Source organism: Canis lupus, chromosome 35 (assembly GCF_003254725.2).
Source record: "Canis lupus dingo isolate Sandy chromosome 35, ASM325472v2, whole genome shotgun sequence".
In the NCBI taxonomy this organism is placed as follows: Eukaryota; Metazoa; Chordata; class Mammalia; order Carnivora; family Canidae; genus Canis; species Canis lupus.
Window position 1 is genome coordinate 22942636 of NC_064277.1, and position 19873 is coordinate 22962508.

Consider the following 19873-nt stretch of genomic DNA (forward strand, 5'->3'; position numbering starts at 1 on the left):
AGATCTCCAAAAATTTACTTCCTAATAATTCTTCCCGAGACTAGTGGAAAACTTGCTCCAGATTGAAATGGGGGTGTGAAACAGAAAAAGGAAAGAAACAATAGTATAGCGGAAACATAGGGGTCCAATGGGGCAGGGGAGGGGGGATTCCTGGGTGTTGGAGGGAAACCCTAAAATATTTGTTGGCCATGTGGCAGGTGCAGATCGGAACAACAACATAGTGGGCTGCATGATGGGCTGCTTCCAGAGGGAACCAGAGAGGACTATTAATGTGAAACTCTTGAGAGTACTGGAACAGCTACAGGGAGTGGGGATGGATTAGTGAAGCTAAAGTAACAAAACAAGGGAACGAACAAGACTCCAGGGAAAACAGAGTTGTATGAGGAAGGAAATCATATTACATGATAACTCAGCCATGAAAAATATTAGAGTATTCCTATTTGTTTTAATTAAGTTACATGATAATTAACAATGACATAGTTAATGCATCTTTCAATGATGGCATGATTATACTAAGGAGAAGGAAGGGGACGCCTGGGTGGCTCAGCGGTTGGGTGTCGGCCTTTGGGTCAGGGCGTGATCCCGGAGTCCATGATCGAGTTCCACATCGGGCTCCCTGCATGGAGCCTGCTTCTCCCTCTGCCTGTGTCTCTGCCTCTCTCTCTGTGTCTCTCATGAATAAGTAAATAAATCTTAGGAAAAAAAGAGAGCAAAGAAGGGCATGTGGACACAGGCAAGGGACAGGGTTAGAACACTACGTCCTTATCTGTCATATTAAGAAGTAAAGGGGAGAGGGATCCCTGGGTGGCTCAGCGGTTTAGCCCCTGCCTTCCGCCCAGGGCGTGATCCTGGAGTCCTGGGATGGAGTCCCACGTCAGGCATGCCTGCATGGAGCCTGCTTCTCCCTCTGCCTGTGTCCCTGCCTCTCTCTCTTTCTCATGAATAAATCTTAAAAAAAAAAAAGGGAAAAATACCTAAAATTGAAAAGAAATAAAAATTAGCAATGTATAAGGGGCACCTGGGTAGGTCAGTTGGTAAAGCATCTGCTCAAGTCCATGATCTCAGGGTCCTGGGATCGAGCCCTAAGTTGGGTTCCCTGCTCAGAGGGGGAATCTGCTTCTCACTCTCTTTTTACCCCTCCGCCACTTGTGCTTTCTCTTTCTCTCTCATATATAGAAATCGTTTTCTTAAAAAAAGAAATTAGAGACCTTGCCTGCACTTACCCTGAGCCAGTGGCTCTACTCACCCTGCATCCAGTGAGGTGCACCACGTACCTGATGCAGAGTGGACATGGGCAGAGTGATGGTGGTGGCCAGGCTTGGACTGGGGCTGCTACTTCTGACGCTGCTCCTACCCATGGAGGTTTATTCAAATCAAGCAACTTATAACGCTTGCAAATAACTCCTCCCCCAGTATGGAGTACCTTGACTGCCCCACATCCAGCTAACCCCACCCTCAGGCAAGCTGGTGGTGCTCTGCTGTCAACAGCCAGTTTCTTCGTTTTGTTTTAAATATTTATTTATTCATGAGAGACACAGAGAAGGGGGCAGAGACACAGGCAGAGGGAGAAGCAGGCTCCCTGCAGGGAGCCTGATGTGGGACTCAGTCCTAGGACCCCGGGATCATGACCTGAGCCAAAGGTAGATGATCAACCACTGAGCCACCCAGGTGCCCCAAAAGTTTTACATTGTTGAGCAACCACTGTTTCTTGGGAACTGAACTCTTTCCTCTGAGGCTTTGAATTTGACATTGCATTTGATTTTTTATATAGTAATTGACATGTGCGAGGGCAATGATGGATTGGAGCCTACCCCAGATCGAAGCATAATGAGTAAATTTTGCTTCTATGCTTATTACTCATTCCCATTCAACAAGAGTGCCAGATTCACTTTGCTAAACTGACTGCAAAGGGTAGAAGTATGTTGACTTCAACTAATTTCAAAATGCTTATTTCTGCGTATGTTGAATACTTTTTACAATTAAAAAAAAAAGATCAGTTTTGAAGGTAAAATTGACAAATCTTGGAACTAAAAAGGCAAAATATGTGCAGGAGCCAAAATTGGAAATCAAGTATTGGGGAAGTGAAGACTGGAAGCTTGCTTACATTACATTCGGAAAAAGTTTTATACTCTTTCTGTAAATGCTGGATTTTTTTTCTTTTTATTAAACTCTGAATCAGAATAGTCACATTTGGAATCCTTTCTGTTTAGTCAATATTTTTAGATAGTTAGAACCTTGTTCTCAGCCTAAAGTGGGCTTGGTTCTGGAGAGTAAATCTTTTCACAATTGCCTAGATGCATAGAAAGCTTTTTATTTTTATTTATTTATCATTCATTCATTCATTCATTCATTCATTCATTCATTCATTCACAAGAGACAGAGAGAGAGGCAGAGACCTAGGCATAGGGCGAAGCAGGTGCCCTATGGGGAGCTGGATGCGGGACTTGAGCCCAGGACCCCAGGATCACAACCTGAGTCAAAGGCAGATGCTCAACCACTGAGCCACCCAGGTGTTCCCTACATAGAATTTCTTAACTATCTAAAAGAAAACACTGAAAAATACCATTTCAACTTTTTTATTATTTCTTTCCATTTCCAGGCTAAAGCAGTGGGATAAACAGCCGCACCAGGTAGCTGCATTTAGAAAAATTAATTCCTGTGAAATCCAATTAGGAAATACAGTACCTCTGCATAATTCTCAGGCCACCCAGACCAATTCTCGGTTGTCAAAATTTGCAAGTGATATTTTAGAGTAGTGTACTCTTTAAGCTCCTTCATGCAAGGCAAGTTATTGCATGTCATGACAGAGAGAACGTAACAAGTCCAAAATTTAACGAGGAGGTTGCTGTTTATTTCCCTTTTGATGGTAGAATCAAATCTGTCCTCAAGAATCTCAACAAGAATAGGAATAAACTTCAAACGCTTGGCTTTTTTCTGGCTGACAGGGTTTAAGTAACACCAACTGGCTATACCCTGGAGCAGCAAGATCTTCGCTTTGGGTGCCATTGGGTGATTTTGCAGCAAGTGAGCTACTTCTTTCATGTACTTAGCTACAAATTTCCCAGTGGTTGGTCCTCCTAGAAAACAAGTATTTGCATTTCAGAAGTATTTGGTCTATCTAGGAGCTAGTGACATTTGAGTGCTGATGTATCTATATTCTTTTTGTTGTCTAATAACACTTGAATACTCAGAATTGTCTTTTTCTTTTTCTCCTCCCTGGTGTGTTGCTGTAAACTTGAAAAAGTGTGTTGATAAGCAAAAAATATGCCACGTGCTGGCAGTTCCCTGCCTGCTAAAGTCTCCTCCCAGGTTCCTTTATTCAAGCACCTAGGCATCAATATGTCAAGGTGAATAAAACCATCTGTGCTCCCTCATGGTCTCATTCCTGATTCTCTGTTTCCAGGATGTGGAAAATGCCAGAGATTAGGCCAAAGGAAAAGAAAACCCAAAGGCCGCCCTGCAAAGCCATGGTCTGATTGAAAAAAAAAAAAAGAGGTTTTTTATGAGTTGTTGTCCAGTGCTATCCTGTTCTCTCTGGTTTCTCATTTATCAGCCCAATTTTTGCAGATCTGGGACACACATGACCTTACAAGATTTTCCTTGCTTTGATTACTGACCCAACCAGGTCCTAGAAGCTACTTTCATTATATACTTGAACCCCAGATTTCCCTAGTTCAAATCTCAAACCCCAAGAAGGTACTAGCCAAGAAAACATTGGATGAAGAGTATTTAGACAGTGAGGAGTAACTGGCATGGTTGGCCAGATTCCAGCCACTGAAGTTTTGATCTGGCTTGGAATTCACTTATTGGCACTACCTCAGTCCCACAGGTTAGAGGATATTCTAGCCAACAGCTTTCCCTGAATCCTGGGCATAAGCCCTTCCCTGCCTTCCACCCATATTACTAAGGCTACATAACATGCAGTTAAGGAATTCTGACCCTTTTATAAATAGCTAGCTTTTCCCCCAAATGATGAAAAAAGCTATACAGGGAACTGGCCTTCTCAAGTGGTGGGTGCTGTTTACCCTTCCTTCACATGAGAGTCTCCTGACTTCTAGCTTTATGCCAATGGTTCTCCCTCATTCTGGCACCTAGGACCCCTTGGCCCTTGAAAACGGTAAATGTTTTCTCTCACGGACACCACTTGAAAAAATTTGGTCTATCAAAGTCCATCTAAGGTAACTCATTTTTCCATTAAAAAAGTGCTCAGTCTTATCTATGATACTTAGAGCTACTAGCCAGAGCTTCTGATCAAGAGACATGTTGTTGCAGATTATCAGTAAACTTTTATCGTATATCCTGAAATTTATTAGAAAAAAGAGTGGAGTGAGTTTACACCTGACAATCACTAGAGTGGCATGTGTTTAAGCAGTTTACCATTTGACTTTCTGGCTGAATATCCATTAACAGCTGCTTTTCCCTGATGTACTGAGTATCTTTCCTAGTAGGTGTTTTAATAGCATAAAGCTTTTAATTGATTTTTTCTAAGGCAGCTTCTGTGAGACACATTTTTACAAGGTAAAATATCAAGTAGTTCTACTCTGTGTTGACATCATATTACTGGGTTGGAGTTACATCAATTCAGTATAGATTCTTTGATTTTTTTTTTTACATATTAATGAGAACTTTGTTAGACAATTTCAGCATATATGGTTTTAATGAATAAAAGTGAGAAAATCCTTAGTCCTTTATTTGATGGACTTACTCTTTAAAAAAGTGAGATCCTCGAGAAAATGGTAACTATCTTTGGTGGTACAAAGATAAAGAACTAAGGATTTGGGTGAAGGAAATGTTACTGGAATCTTAAGACCAGAGCTGTGAAAATCACTAACTTACAGAGTGATGATAAGCAAAAATATTTCAAAAGACCTATGTCAGCATGACTGGTTAAGTCAGTACCTGTAAAGGATAGTAGTCCCATTCTATTTGCAGCTTGAGCCCTCTTCTCAATGGCTAGAGATTCATTCTTCAATAAACGGCCAAGCACCACAATTTTTTCCTTGTGAGAAATAGTCTCAGCTAAAGGGATATCTTCTTCCTCTTCATTCTTAATGAAAAAGCGTTTAACAGTGACATTCCAGAACTTCTGGGAGCGCTTATACAGCCCCGCAAAATACTGGTGAATCTGAGCACAAAATTGCATAAAGTAAGCATAGGCCTTAGCCATTGTGTGAAAAAGGCCAGTGAGTGGTGCGTCAGTTCCACTTCTGTTCTGGCAGCAACTGAACTGATTAGTCAAGAACTCTGGAATGCATCACTTAGCAACACTGGAATGGAATACACAAATCAGGGGAAGCATGGATGCCTTCATTCTTCAGGCTGGTGGCATGGAAGGTATTCTACAATTCCAGCTAAACCAAGTTTACTTTCATTTCTCTGGTGCATAGAACCTCGACTTAGACCAAATTGGTTTCTTCTCACGCACACTAGGTGCATTTCTGCCTTTGCACCTTTGCTTGGGCAGCGCCGACTAGGAACTTTCCTGTTTTACTTTGCTTATTCCAACACCTACTAAGCTTCCTTCCATAGTTCCATGCGTATTTTGCTTGTTTGTCATGTAATCAGACTTTTTCTTCGCATCATTGATTTCCTATATTGATCCCATTTTGCTGATAAGATAGAGGCAGACAAAAGGACACTTGCACAAAAACTGTCTTTGTTGTAACCCAGCTGCATCTGTGCACACATACCCTGACTGCCCTATTATGGACACCTTTTCTGTTCATGCAGTACATTTCAACAATCCCTTGGCCCACTCAAGAAGATTGTTCCACAGTTCTTCTCTTGCCTTAACTAATTTTTCCATTTTAACTGGATTGTTTGCATCCAGTTGGCCAGCATCCTGCCTCCAGCATGCCGTACTTTTTCTCATTAAAAAAATAAAACACTTTTTTGACCTCATACCATCCCTCCACTGAGTTATCGCTCTGCTCCCCTTTATACAAAAACTCTTCAAAGAGTTGCCATCCTCACCGTTCAAGTATTCTTCCATCCTCCCTTGGATGTACTCTAAAGAGAGATTTCAAACCCATGAATCTACTGGGATTACTCATCAGGGTCACTGATGACTTTCATTCTGCTGAATCCAATTCTTGGTCTTCAGCATTTGATATTTTTTCTTTGAAACACTTTTTTTTTTTTGCCTAACTTCTAAGCTGTCATACTTGATTTTTCTTCAGGTTGCCACCCTCCATTTTCTGTTGCTGGTTCCACATCTTTATGATCTCTAAATCCTGGAGTGTCCCAAGGCTCAGGCCTTCTAGCTCCACTTTGTTTCGATCTATACTTCATAGATAAAATAAACCAGTCTCGTGGCTTTCAGTATCATTCATATGCTGATGACTTCCAGTTATATATATATATTTTTTATATATTTTAAAACATATATTTAATTTTAAACATTTTTTAAAATTAATATTGATTTTTTAAAGATTTTATTTATTTGACAGAGTGACAGAGCGTAAGTGAAGAGGAGAGGAAGAGGTAGAGTCCTCACTGAGCGGGGAGCCCAACGTGGAGCTCGATCCCAGGATCCTGAGATCATGACCTGAGCTAAAGGTAGACATAACTAACAGGATCACCCAGGCGCCCATAAACATTTTAAAGTATCTCTACACCCAATGTGTGGCTCAAATTCACAACCCTGAGATCAAGAGCTGCATGTTCCATCAACTGAGCCAGCCAAGTGCCCCCCCCCCCGCAACCAATTTTATTTTTAACTGGATTTCTCACCTGATCTCCAAACACATTCAGTTATCAACTTGATTGCCTCCATATGGATGTCTAAGAAGCTTCTCAAATATAACATGTCTGAATCAGAGTTCTTGGTCTTCTTCCCTAAGCCTACTACTGTCTGTTTCTCTTGTCTTGGAAGATGGCTCCCCATCCTTCCAATTGTTCAGGTTGAAATTTTTGGATTTGCCCTTGGCTTTTATCTGTCTCACATTTCATTTCCAACTAATCAACAAGGCTCTATTTTCAAAGGCGAAATTTGGACGCCCTGTCCAAATATGGGATCTTCTACAAAGTGTACGTTCTGTACTCTTCAAATATATCAAGGTATGAAAGCTTAAGAGGAAAGGGTGTGTGGGCTACTGTTCTAGATTAAAAGAGCCCGAAGAGATATGACAATTATATATGTATTCCATGGTGGGAACCGTGCATCCATACATGTATGCATACATGTATGTGGGCATGTGTGTATGTGTTCTAAAAGACATTAGAGGGACAGTTGGGGAAACATAGACATGCATCATCCAGCTATGGTAGCCACACGTAACTTTGGAGCACTTGAAATGTGACTAGTCTGAACTGATGTGTGCTGTTAAGTGTAAACTACATCCTAGATTTCAAAGACTTAGTATGAAAAAAAGAACACGACATACCATATTGCTAATTTTTGTATTGATTACAAGTTGAAGTATTTTGGATATATTAGATTAAATAAAAAAATATCACTAAAGTTATCCTTCCCTATTCTTTGTGCTTCTTAAAATGTGGCTACTAGAAAATCTAAAACCCCAAGCATGGCTCCTTTTCAAGGGCATTGTGCTTGGAATTACCTTGGCAGAGTTACCTCTGCTTAGAATATTTATCCCAGAGGTATCCCCCGTGGTTCACCCCATCAGTTCCTCCCGTTATTACTCAAATGTAATTTTCTATCAGGTCTTCCCTGACCCCACTCTTCAAACTTTGACCTTTGTCCTGTCACTTGTCTCATGCCTAACCTGGTATACAATTAGGATTGCCTTCTATGTCTTGTTGTCTCCCCTCACCAGAATACAAGACTTGTTGAGGGCAGAGATTTTTATGCTTTTGTGTTTTCTTCACTGCTGATCTGCAGGGCAGAGTACAGACCCTGGCATACACCTTATTCATAGTTAATATAAAAAAAATTACTTCTTGCATAAATGAGAAATTAGACATCTAGTTTTTAGCAGACAATCATTCCCCACACCAAGTATACTTAGAAATTTCTCAAAGTCAAGATATTATTTATTTAATAAGAAATATTGTCTCTGGGAAAATTTCAGGGATAAAAATCTGTATTTTTCTATTTGACTACTCTGCTTTTCGGAGATAGTGAGAAGTGCTGGTGCTTTCTGCTGAATCGGGGTTTACAATTTTACTTTATAATTTTGCAAAGTAAGGAAGGCAATTCATTTAAACAGTATAGCAATGAACCTTGTAGGAAATTTTTTTTTCCTGTTGATCCACTAAAAGCCATCACTGGTATTTAAATCAGTTGGTGAATACTTAAACTCACAGTTGACTGGGAGGGAACCCCCGTGATGATGCTGGTGGGGTACGGGCTTGGAAAACACACACAAATAAATGTGGACTCATCCTCAGGGTGCTCATGGTCTCTGCTCATAGACAACACAATTCTGAAACACAGCTCTTTTTTCTCCAATTAGCTTTACAACAAATCTGAGAGGTAAATATTATTATCCTCATTTATAAGTGAAGAAGTTTCAGGATAAGAATAAATTCAGGTTGAGAATGAGGCATACTGGGTTGTAGAAATGCCAGCTTAAGAAAGGCATGGGAAAAACACGGAGCAGACTCTGCACATGATACTAATAATTCAAAAATAATTTTTATTTTAACTTACATGATTGAAAGAGTGATGGATACAAATGCCACAAAACTAAAAGCACCCCATCGAGCAAAAATAAAATACAGAAATGAATACAAAAGATATGGAATTACTCATGCAATATTCAAAATATCAAAAAAAGCAACAACAAACCAAACAAAAAATTCTGTAACATTTGTGATTTGACCTTCTATAAAAAGAATCATTTCAACCTTTTAACATAGACTATAGACTATACATACTAACTATAGACTGTACAATGTACCTTTAAAATGAAGGTTATATGCATATATATAATATTTATAAATATACATACATATATATACATTATAACTTCACAGTTGAAGGAATTATTTGCCAGGAAGCCTGGAAAACAATCTTTACTTTTTTTTTTTTTTTTTTAATTTTAAGTAGGCTTCTCGCCCAATGTGGGGCTCAAACTCATGACCCTGGAATCAAGAGTCGTATACTCTACCAACCAAGCCAACCAGGTGCCCCAACAATTTTTACTTTAAAGTGAAACATGAATTGTTTTTAAAGTTCTTGCTAAAATGTAAATATTTAAAATGACACCTAAATGATATTTTATACAAATACATCCAGAATACAGTTGATACTCCACAGTTTAAATAACACTCACACATATTATATTGATATCTTGGCATATTCCACCTTGTATACTCTTAAGAGGAAGAAAAGCTATTGAGTGGTCTTGTACTTGGTTTAGTGGACTTGCGACCCTGATAGGGAAGCAATAAAGGAAACTGTTGTTTTAACCATTTGGCCAAGAGATCCCACCCAGTGATGAATGATTTCTCTGAGGGGTAGTAACAGTCCTTGGGGCATTCTTCTTCCTAATCTCATGGTAATTCCTGTGGAAGCAAGGACTACTTGTTATGTCCTTCTGCTCCCGCCCCATTAAGAGTCATCTTCCAACTTCCAAGCTCTTCTACTTCAAAGAGCATCACAGCTTTCTGAATCCTTGACTTTTGGTTTTGATTTGTCTTAGCAGCAAAATACCTCTATTGTAAAAGTATCATAAGAAAAATGGCTCTTGTTTAAAAAAAGTTTAAATTTTGAATTTTTTTTTTTTTTTTTTTTTTTTTAGGGCTATAGTCTTAAAAAGGTAGTTCTCAGTCATTTACCTGTCCTTTAACCCTCATGGAAACATGCTTCTGAAATTTCCAGGATGGAGAAAAGAAACAAAGGAAGTCGCGGAGGCTTGAAAAAAAAATGACATTAAAAGATAAACTAAACTCTCACAATGTGTCACTTTACCAAGTTCTGCAGGCAAACTTTTATTTGAAGAAATTCTTTTTTTTGTGCTTTGCATGAAGGTAAAATTAGGTAGTTAAATGGGGCCACTCAACCCTGAGAACACGATAGAGAAAAACTGCAAGGTGTATAATAGTCGTCAAAGTATCACGTGACTATTTTAGGCTTAGAGAAGAACTTTCAAAAAAGTACAAAGATGGCTATTTTAAAATTCCATACATATGAGATAAGATGGACTCTTTTACTAAGTATTGTCAGACGCAAGTGACAGTGTAATCTACAGAGTAATAGGTAGTCCTATTCTAATGGCCAAAGGAAGAATAGATATCCTATCTATACCATGTTACATTTCCGGACAACCTCAATGGAACTCTTCAAGTTTTAAGCATTCCAGCTCAATCCCAGCACCATCTCGATGAACAGGGCCATTTATTAAGACAACCTTAGGGAGAGTTCATTAAAAGGCTGTAGCAACTTCAGTTCCATGACGTCCTCCAACGTGAACACAGTCTCGAGGAAACTTGTCCAGCTGTTCATACGCCAGCCTCCCGTCTTCTCCTGCATACAGAACATCCAAAATGAACAGCAGTTGAAACCGAAGTTTCTTATTCATCACTCAGGATAACAATACCGGTTGTTGGGGGAGAGACTGTTGTGTTTTGCTAATGTTGACTTTAGGTAAGGACATCATCTTCCGTTATTCTTTTTTAAAAAAAGATTTTTATTTATTCATGAGACACACAGACTGAGAGAGAGAGAGGCAGAGACACAGGCAGAGGGAGAAGCAGGCTCCATGCAGAGAGCCTGATGCGGGAGTTGATCCCGGGACTCCAGGATCATGCCCTGGGCCTAAGGCAGGTGCAAACCACTGAGCCACCCAGGGATCCCCTATCTTCCATTATTCTTAATTATGTTGCTTTCTAGGCAATGTTTAAACAATCAAGAATTTCTTTTATATCTTTAAAAAAATTCCAACATAGTTAACATACAGTGTTGTACTAGTTTCAGCTGTACAATATAGTGATTCAACAATTCTATACATTACCCAGTGCTCATCACGATCAGTGTCCTCTTAATCCCCTTCACCTCTCCCCTCCCACACCTGCCCTCTGGTGACCAGCAGGTTGTTCTTTATAGTTCAGTCTGCTTTTTGGTTTGTTTCTTTTTTCCTTTGTAGAAGAACCAGGAACTTTTCAGTTAATGCCAGAGACTATAAGGATGTCAAGAGTATGAAACACAGTAGAAGTCCTACGGGCATTTGATTGCGATAATTTCACATAATAGATTTCTTCCTGAGAAATCATATGAATTATATTTTATGTATGTTAGGGATTTCAGCATGACTGGCCCTTGACTTCAAAGCATTGAACTTCGACATGGTTTTTATTTTTTTACATTATATATTGGCATATCTATTTTTTTAAAGATGTATATATTTATGAGAGACACAGAGAGAGACAGAGGCAGAAGCAGAGACACACAGGCAGAGGAAAAAGCAGGCTCCATGCCAGGAGCCCGATGCGGGTCTCGATCCCGGGACTCCAGGATCGCACCCTGGGCCAAAGGCAGGTGCCAAACCGCTGAGCCACCCAGGGATCCCCGGCATATCTATTTTTTTTTTTTTTTAAGATTTTATTTGGGCAGCCCGGGTGGCTCAGCGGTTTAGCGCCACCTTCAGCCCAGGGCGTGATCCTGGACACCCGGGATGGAGTCCCATGTCAGGCTCCCTGCATGGAGCTTGCTTCTCCCTCTGCCTGTGTGTCTCTGCCTCTCTCTCTCTCTATGTGTGTGTCTCTCATGAGTAAATAAATTTTAAAAAATCTTAAAAATTTTTTATTTATTCATGAGAGACAGAGAGAGAGAGAGGCAGAGACACAGGCAGAGGGAGAAGCAGACTCCATGCAGGGAGCCTGACGAGGTAGGACTTGATCTCGGGTCCCAGGATCATGCCCTGGGCTGAAGGCGGTGCTAAACCACTGAGCCACCCGGGCTGCCCTATATTGGCATATCTAAACGGTCTTTTACGAAAGTCAAATCTAGGCTTTCAAACTTCAGCTAAAAAATTCTCTTTGCCTTGGACACACATGGTGATCCAGCCACCAGCCAGCTGCTAGGTCACTTCTGTCAGTAATACTATCTCGAACAGCCAACATTTATTTGCAAATTATTTGAATATTCCATTCCATCTTTCCTATATAAAACAATGATTAGGAAATGGGAAAAAATCACAGATAACTAGTGATAAGAAGCAGGCATTCATGCATTTAATACAAGGAGAAAGATGGAAGTAATGAATGGTGCTCAATCAGAAGTTCATTGTGAAGAAGAAAAGTGAGAAAGATTCATGAAGTTGAGCGTCTGCTTTTGGCCCAGGGCGTGATCCCAGCATCCCAGATCGAGTCCCACATCGGGCTCCCTGCATGGAGCCTGCTTCTCTCTCTGCCTATGTCTATGCCTCTCTCTCTGTGTGTCTCTCATGAATAAATAAATAAATAAATACAATCTTAAAAAAAAAAATTCATGAAAAGCTGGAAATACATTGATGTTAGTGGGTTTTTGAAAAGGAGTGTAATTATGGGTTTTATAATATAGTCCCTGAAAACAGAAGTTTCTTGATCAACCAAAAGTTTGTCTTTGCTTTTAGGGTTTTTTTTCCCCCCAGTAATATATCTGGTACAAAACCAGGGATTTTAATTTTTAATTTTTAAATTTAGAATTAAAAATTTAAAAAATTTTTTTAGTAATACATCAGATACAGAAGTAGGGATTCACTTGCATTTAAAAGAACATAGTGAACTCTTCTCTAGGCAAAGGCCACCAATTTTTAGAGATTTCTGTTGATTGTTTCTGCATGCCTTGACTTTTCTGAGGCAAATGCTATTTTTTTTTTTTTTTTACCTCTTATTACTTTGGAGTAGAACCCTTTATTAGAAACAAAATATTTACACAACACCCTGATATATAAAACATTAAACACAGTACCATGCATACCATGCTTCTTGCCCACTTGCACATACCTTGGATACCTTGGCTAATTAACACTATTTAAAAAACAGTGATTACCCAGCCATTTCCTAGTTTGCTCATGGATATATTCCAGTTTAGAAGTGTTCAAATTCTTTTCCTAGAGTCCCACAGAGTCTAGGTGGTCAGGATACCATCACAGTGTCCTATGAGGTCTGGGAGTCATAGGTAAGTTATGCCTCAATGTGCCCCCCTGTAAAATGGGACTGTGCACTTCTCTCTCATGGAGTCCTTGGAAGGATTAAATGAACTAACCCATGAAGCTCCCTCAAAATAGTGTCCTGTGCAGAGCAAATACTCTACAGATGTAAAGTACTGTAGAGTACATTACTGTAGAGACATGACCAGGGCCAGCCTGGCAGGGCACCTCACCCTTACTAAAGTTCAGTTTTCAGTGGGTGATGATCTGTGTTGGCTCCTCCTCTGGTCTTTAGCAGCCCTGTGAAGTAGGAAGGGTGTTGGAGGAGAAAGAGCTTGTTCTTTGGGATGTCAGGCAGTGTGCTTGCAAACTGGACTGAGATCCAGCTGGGACACAATGGAAGGCCATAGCCAATAGGGACAACTGCTCTGCCCAACATGGTGGCCTCCGGTCTCCTGTGGCAATATAAATTTAAGTGGTAACTACTCAAAATTAAATAAAATTAAACTTCAGTTCCTCATTCACAGTAGCCACGTGGAAATGCTCAATAGCCACAGTGAATACTGGCTGCCCTACAGGACAGCTCATACCTAGTACAGCCCCATTGCCACAGGAGGATCTACTGAATACAATTACTGATTCACTCATCTGTGTGAGATAAAAATGCACAGTATTTGTGTATTAGGGTCAAAGGAGACTCAGAACATTCAGTTCCAACTTATTACATATTAGGATCACCTGGGAGGCTTTCAAGGGTCCAGTGGAAAGCTGTTTTGGAAGCGAAGCCCGGGCATGGGAATATCTTAAAGCTTACTTGGTGATTCCAACCTGCAGCTAGTGTTGAGAGCCCCAAGCTTGTGGGGAGGGGCACAGGGATTGGGGGAGCCATGAAGATGAAAAGTCAAAGTAAAGGGGTGCCCTGCTGCCTCAGTTGGTTAAGCGGCTGGCTTTGGTTTGGATCTTGATCCCAGGGTCCTGGGATTGAGCCCCACATGCGGCGCCCTGCTCAGTGGAGGAGGTGGGGGGGGTCTGCTTCTCCCTCTCCCTCTGCCCCTCTCCTGCACTCATGTGCTCTGTCTGTCTCAAATAAAATCTAAAAAATAAAAGCCAAGGAGAAGCGGGCATGATGATCGCTCCTGGAGATGCTGCTGTTCGTGCCGCTCAAGTGAATCTTGGGGCACATCCCACAGGGATCGGCTTCTTCGGGTTGCACCAGATAAAGCAAAATTGCTGGCTCTGCTTTACAAACATCAGGCTTGCCTTCATTGTTATTTCAGAACATGAAGGGTTAAAAGAAGTTCGAGGTAATAACACCCGGGGCACATTTTTAGGGAATTAAATAATTTGTGTGCTTAAAACAGCCATAAGGAATAACTGTCTTATCCTTTAAGCAAATATGCATGCTGGCTTGGATTTATGTGCATCGCATGATATATTCAATAGCAGAAGGAAGTGTTATTAAACCAGTAACTGTAAGAAAGGACACCTACCAGTGAATGTGATTTTCACGGTGATTATAAATGCCATGAGATTCTCCCTTACGTTATTAAGCTACTATAGTCAAGCCAAGGTGGCTTATTTCCAACGAGTATTATCGGCCGGATTAGATTTGAAGACTGGGAGTATAGTTTTTACACACGAAGAGCAGATGCACTAATAAAGTAATAACTCTGTTATACAGGATTAAAAAAGCCTCTCTCCACCCTCCCCACTCCCCAGCAAGAATAGAGCAAGAATAGAGGTAGGAAGCATGGTAGGCATGAACCAAAGAGAAATGAAGGGGAAGATTTATCTAGGTATTCCAGAATAAAATAAATACTTCACTTCTTTTCTCTGATGTGGGGACCCAGGTGGCCAGTGGAGCAACCAAAAGGTGGCCTGAGAGCCAGGGTGAGGCCATGGGAGCAGGAGGTTACAGCGTTCCCTGAGGCACATCTCCACAATACCAGCCAGGCATCACCCGCCCTGGGAGTGGGTGATCACCAGCCCAACCTCGCCATCCCACGTGGATTCCTGACTGTTGCCTCTGCTTCATGGTTCAAATTCTGTGTTCTTGATTTCCAAATACTGCACAGACCAATCCATCTAGAAAGGCTCGAGAGAGCAACTCTCACACTCAACACCCAGATAGTGAGAACAGGGCATTGAAGCAAGATGGAAATTGATTGGTTTCTCAAACATGTGTGTGTGAATGTGCCATCCCCTGTGTGTATGTGAGTGTGCATAGCTTATGTGAGTGCCTCATACTCTGTGTGTGACATACCCGCTGTGTGTGTGACGCACTCTGTGTATATGTGTGAGTGTGATATACCCTGTGTGTGTGTGTCACATACCCTGTGTGTGAGCAGAGAGCCCACAGAGGGAAACTGCTCAATGCACATGAAACATTTCCTTCCAGTTCCCTTCGAGAGTGCCAAAAGCAAACAGTTGTGAAAAAGAACTCACCGAGAGACAAGAGGGTCTCCGAGGCCACGTTTCTGATTTCTTCAGTGTCGGACTGACACAACGTCACCAGCATTTTAATGCTTTCAGTGGCCTGCAGGGAGAAAGTCATTAAAATAATCTTCTGACACTTCTGTCTGGGGTCACATGAGATGGACTATCCCATAGCTGGGACCCTCACACAGGGGTTCCCACACCTCGCTGAGTGTCAGATCACGTAGGGGGCTCTTTTAAAAGCACAGACTCCTGGGAGTCATTCCAAGATGCATTCGCTGCACTAGAATTTCCTGGGATGGAGCCCAGGGTTCGTATTCGCAGGAACCTTGACAATCTGCTACATTCCCCACTTCACAGAGGATACCAGGTGTTGGACGCCAGGTGTCTAGTCTGCCTTTCCAAAAGGGAATCCACTCCTGGTGGTTCTTTCCTCTGCACCTGGCCCCAGCACAGAGCTAATTAAGAACTCATCATGTTTAGCTTCTGTGCCAAAACAGAGAGTAAAGGTCGGTGGTGGGAATTCTTCTGTTGGATTCTCCCCATTTATCCAGTGCTCCATGAACCAGGTGGCTGGCCAGGCATGGGAGACTCAGCAATGAACAAGACTTGATTCTGGCCCTCAAGACTTTATGATCCAGTGGAAAGACAGACGGTGGGACAGGTAATTGTTATCATGAGGGGCAGGCTGGTCAGGGTGCGAGCACAGAGCACAGCTGGGAAATGTGAACTGGTCTGACCAGGGAAGTCTTCACAGAGAAAGTGGTGTCTTAGAGCAATTAGCCAAGTTTGGGCAAGTGGTAGGGGTGTGTTTGTGTTGGGGGGGTGGTGCAGAGAAGGAAATAACTTCCAGGCAAGGAGAGCGAGCAGCATGTGACAGGGCCTCAGTCAAGGAGGGCCTTACAAACCACACTAAGGATTTTGAACTTCATTCTTAGAATCATGGAAAGCCACAGAAGAGCTTTAGAAGCAGGATTTGTGTCTTATTAAGAGCATTCTAACCTTAGTGGGGAGCACGCATGGAAGGAGTTCAGACTCCAAGGAGGCAGAAACTGGTGGGAAGATGGCTCAGATCCAGTGAGCAGAGTGGGGAGAGAGTGCACTGATCTGGGCTGTAAGGAAGTGGGGCCTACGTGGTGCAGGGCGGGTCAGTGCGGGGATGAACTGTACAATCCCCTGAGATACAAGCACTAGAGGTGGGTGAGCTGGGAGCAACTGGAGCTGTCTATCCTTTTTTAAAAATTTATTTGAGAGAGAGAGAGAGAGAATGAGCAGGGTGAGGAACAGAGGGAAAAGGAGGCTCCCCACCAAGCAGAGAGCCCGATGCAATGTGGGGCTTGATCCCAGGACCTGAGCCAAAGGCAGATGCTTAACCAACTGAGCACCTAGGCGTCCATGAGATTTTGAGTGTTGACCCCTTAATTTCTTCATGCCCATCTGGCTGCAGGCCCCTTCCCTTTGTCCCATACGGCAATCCAAGATTTTAGCAAGTTTGAAGATTAGTTTTATTTTTGGTGATTTAAGGTAGGCCGAACATTAAATCTTACCTATTGAAGGCAAAGTCTTTCTCTCTCCCTCTTTTTAAATTTTCTTAAGTCATCTCTACGCTCAATGTGAGGCTCAAGCTCACGACTCCAAGATCCAGAGTTGCATGCTTCACCTACTGAGGCAGCCAGGTGCCTTGAACAGCAAACCCTTTAGCGTGGGGAATTCTCAGCCCTCTTTTCATTTACATTTTAGCTCTGTCATGGCTCAGAGACGGCTCCCCCTGACATAGGTAAGACAGGTGAGCTGTTGGTGAAAGCAGTTTATGGGAAAAGATCTGGGAATTTATTGGCACATTGAATTTTAGTATTTCCTTGCAAATTTTATCTGTCCCTGCTCTTTTTGCACATGAGAAAATTTGGTGAAATCATCCTATCATCTCTCTTTTGGGAAAAGATCTAGGTTTCTGACACTGACCTGTGGGATCCTGAAACCCATAATTATTTTCTGAAAGTTGTTGGCTCTAACAAAACAAAGTCAGGTTTAGTGTGGAATTTAAGAAATGAAACAGATGAACATAGGGGAAGGGAAGGAAAAATAAAATAAGATGAAAACAGAGGGAGACAAACCATAAGAGACTCTTAATTCTAGGGAACAGACTGCAGGTTGCTGGAGGGGAGGGAGCAGTGGGGAGGGGGCAACTGGGTGATGGGCATGAGGGGGGCATGTGATGGGATGAGCACTGAGTATTCTATGCAACTGATGAATCACTGAATTCTACTTTTGAAACTAATGATACACTATATATTAACAGTGAATTTAAATAGAGAATTATAGAAAAAAGAAAAAAAGAAAGGAAAAATAAAGTGAATAAAAGGATCCCCAAATTAATATACTTTCCACAGCAAAGGAAGTGAGATATGCTGCTAATGCAGGTGCTTCCAGGTACGGGAAGAGAGCTGTTAGGTATACTTGGCCTTGACTTGCTCAAAGCTGACCTGTCAGGGCCTCTGAGGCTGCGTTTTACCTGCAGGCTTTTCAGAGCCAGACAAGCTGCCTTCTGGAGTTGGAGGTTTGCCTTTGTCAGCACTTCACAGTAATAGAGCAGGGCCTGAAAGAGAGGGAGGGACCCCAGGAAGACATTTTGAGTTGTTTGTAGTTTTAGAGGTATCACCATAGATAAAACGAGACATGTCACACTGCATTCAGAGAAAAAAAAATTCATTAAAATTCTTATTTATTGAAAAAGGTGTCTTTTAATTCAATTCATTAATTGCCTCTATTCTATTAGGTCACAGACACTGGGGAATATGAAGTTAAAAGATCCAGAGTTATGTTTACAGCTTTCTGGAGACCCTCAGGACTAGCAAAAGTGCTAAGGCTATTGAGAGGAAATGCAGAGAAGAAATGTGTTAGCTCCATAGAAAGCTGCAAGATGCTAGGGAGTCACATGGAAGACTCACCTTCTAAAGTGACCAGGGCAGGCTGCGTGGACACGATGTGTGAGCTAGGCTGGGAAGGGTGGGTTAGAGTTCAGTTGGGAAGTCAAGGGGGAAATGACATTCCAGCAGGAAGGAAGAGAGTGGGGAGGCAGTGACGTGGCGCTGAGGTTGCTGCATGGCACATTGATACTCTGGATACCAATCTCAGTGTAAAAATAAGTTGTTATTTTTACCAAGTGAATGTGTTCCTCAATACCGTATATTTCTTAGATTTGCCTCTTTTCTGCAGCCACACATCTTGTCAAGGTCTTAATTTCATGCCTGTATCACCATCACCATGTTTCTGCTTCCAGCGCTGATGATAAGGGCTGATGCTTCTTCAAGAGCATGTGGTGTCCATCATGCGCACACCCACGGCCCCTCTCTCAGAAGAGCAGAGCACCTTCCCTCTGTGTTTGTGGCCAGCATCACCTTGTAAAGCCTTCTTAGGGGCTTTCCCAGCTCCTACGCAGGTGGCTCCCCGCTCCATCCAGCTGCTCACTGTTCCTGTCACGCTCACTGATGTGCCAGGTTGCCCTCCTTTGCACAGGGAACTCTGGGAGCTCTGCTGCCCTTTGGAAAGGCTTCATTCCTGCCTGGTTAGCTCAAAATAGGTTCAAGATCCAGGCCCTGCTTCACGAACCACCATGTGACTGTACTTTCTCCCTGATTTCCTATAATTTACATTTTCCTTGATTCTTTTTTCTTTCTTCTTTCTTTCTTTCTTTCTTTCTTTCTTTCTTTCTTTCTTTCTTTCTTTCTTTCTTTTTTCTTTCTTTCTCTTTCTTTCTTTCTTTCTTTCTTTCTTTTCTTTTCTTTTCTTTCTTTCTTCTTTCTTCTTTTTAAAGATTTTATTTATTTATTCATGAGAGACACAGAGAGAGAGGCAGAGACACAGGCTGAAATAGAAGCAGGCTCCGTGCGGGGGGCCTGATGTGGGACTCGATCCCAGGTCTCTGGGATCATGACCTGAGCTGAAGGCAGATGCTCAACTGCTGAGCCACCCAGGCGTCCCTATTTATTTATTTTTAAAGATTTTATTTTATTTACTCATGAGAGATACAGAGCATGAGAGAGAGGCAGAGACACAGGCAGAGGGAGAAGCAGGCCCCATGCAGGGAGCCCGGCATGGGACTCGATCCTGGGCTCCAGGATCACGCCCTGGGCTGCAGGTGGCGCTAAACCGCTGCGCCACCAGGGCTGCCCTTGATTCTTCTTTTAAAACAATATTTTATTTTATTTATTTGAGAGAGAGAGAGAGAGAGACAGTGACAGATATTGAGAGAGAGAGCAGGGAGGAGAGGGAGAAGCAGGCTCCCCACTGAGCAGGGAACCCTACGCAGGGCTCCATCCCAGGACCCTGGGATCATGACCTGAGCCGAAGACAGATATTTAACCCACTGAGCCACCCAAGTGCTCCATTTCCTTGGTTCT

General features: G+C 42.0%; 2 protein-coding genes and 1 long non-coding RNA gene across 8 annotated transcripts in view; 1 reads left to right on the forward strand and 2 right to left on the reverse strand.

Moving 5' to 3' along the window:
• Window positions 1-2560: 2560 nt before the first annotated feature.
• Window positions 2561-5245, reverse strand: ARMH2 (armadillo like helical domain containing 2). The gene is made up of 2 exons (XM_025442938.3): window positions 4900-5245; window positions 2561-3077 (listed from the first exon to the last, which is right to left on the reverse strand). The coding sequence occupies exons 1-2, from the start codon at window positions 5165-5167 to the stop codon at window positions 2650-2652; spliced, it is 696 nt and encodes a 231-aa protein (XP_025298723.1). The 5' UTR covers window positions 5168-5245; the 3' UTR covers window positions 2561-2649.
• LOC125754356 (uncharacterized) lies at window positions 5220-9705 on the forward strand. The gene is made up of 2 exons (XR_007408324.1): window positions 5220-5334; window positions 6450-9705. It is a non-coding gene; the product is annotated as an uncharacterized LOC125754356 (long non-coding RNA).
• The window catches only part of RIPOR2 (RHO family interacting cell polarization regulator 2), a 219586-nt gene continuing 208293 nt past the window's right edge, over window positions 8581-19873 (reverse strand). For all 6 annotated transcript variants that reach the window (XM_049105879.1, XM_049105881.1, XM_035710589.2 and 3 more), the window contains 3 exons: window positions 17986-18069; window positions 15483-15573; window positions 8581-10432 (listed from right to left, as the gene is read on the reverse strand). In XM_049105879.1, the coding sequence (XP_048961836.1) occupies window positions 10332-10432; window positions 15483-15573; window positions 17986-18069 (276 nt within the window). In that variant the 3' untranslated portion in view covers window positions 8581-10331. The remainder of the gene's footprint in view (window positions 10433-15482; window positions 15574-17985; window positions 18070-19873) is intronic.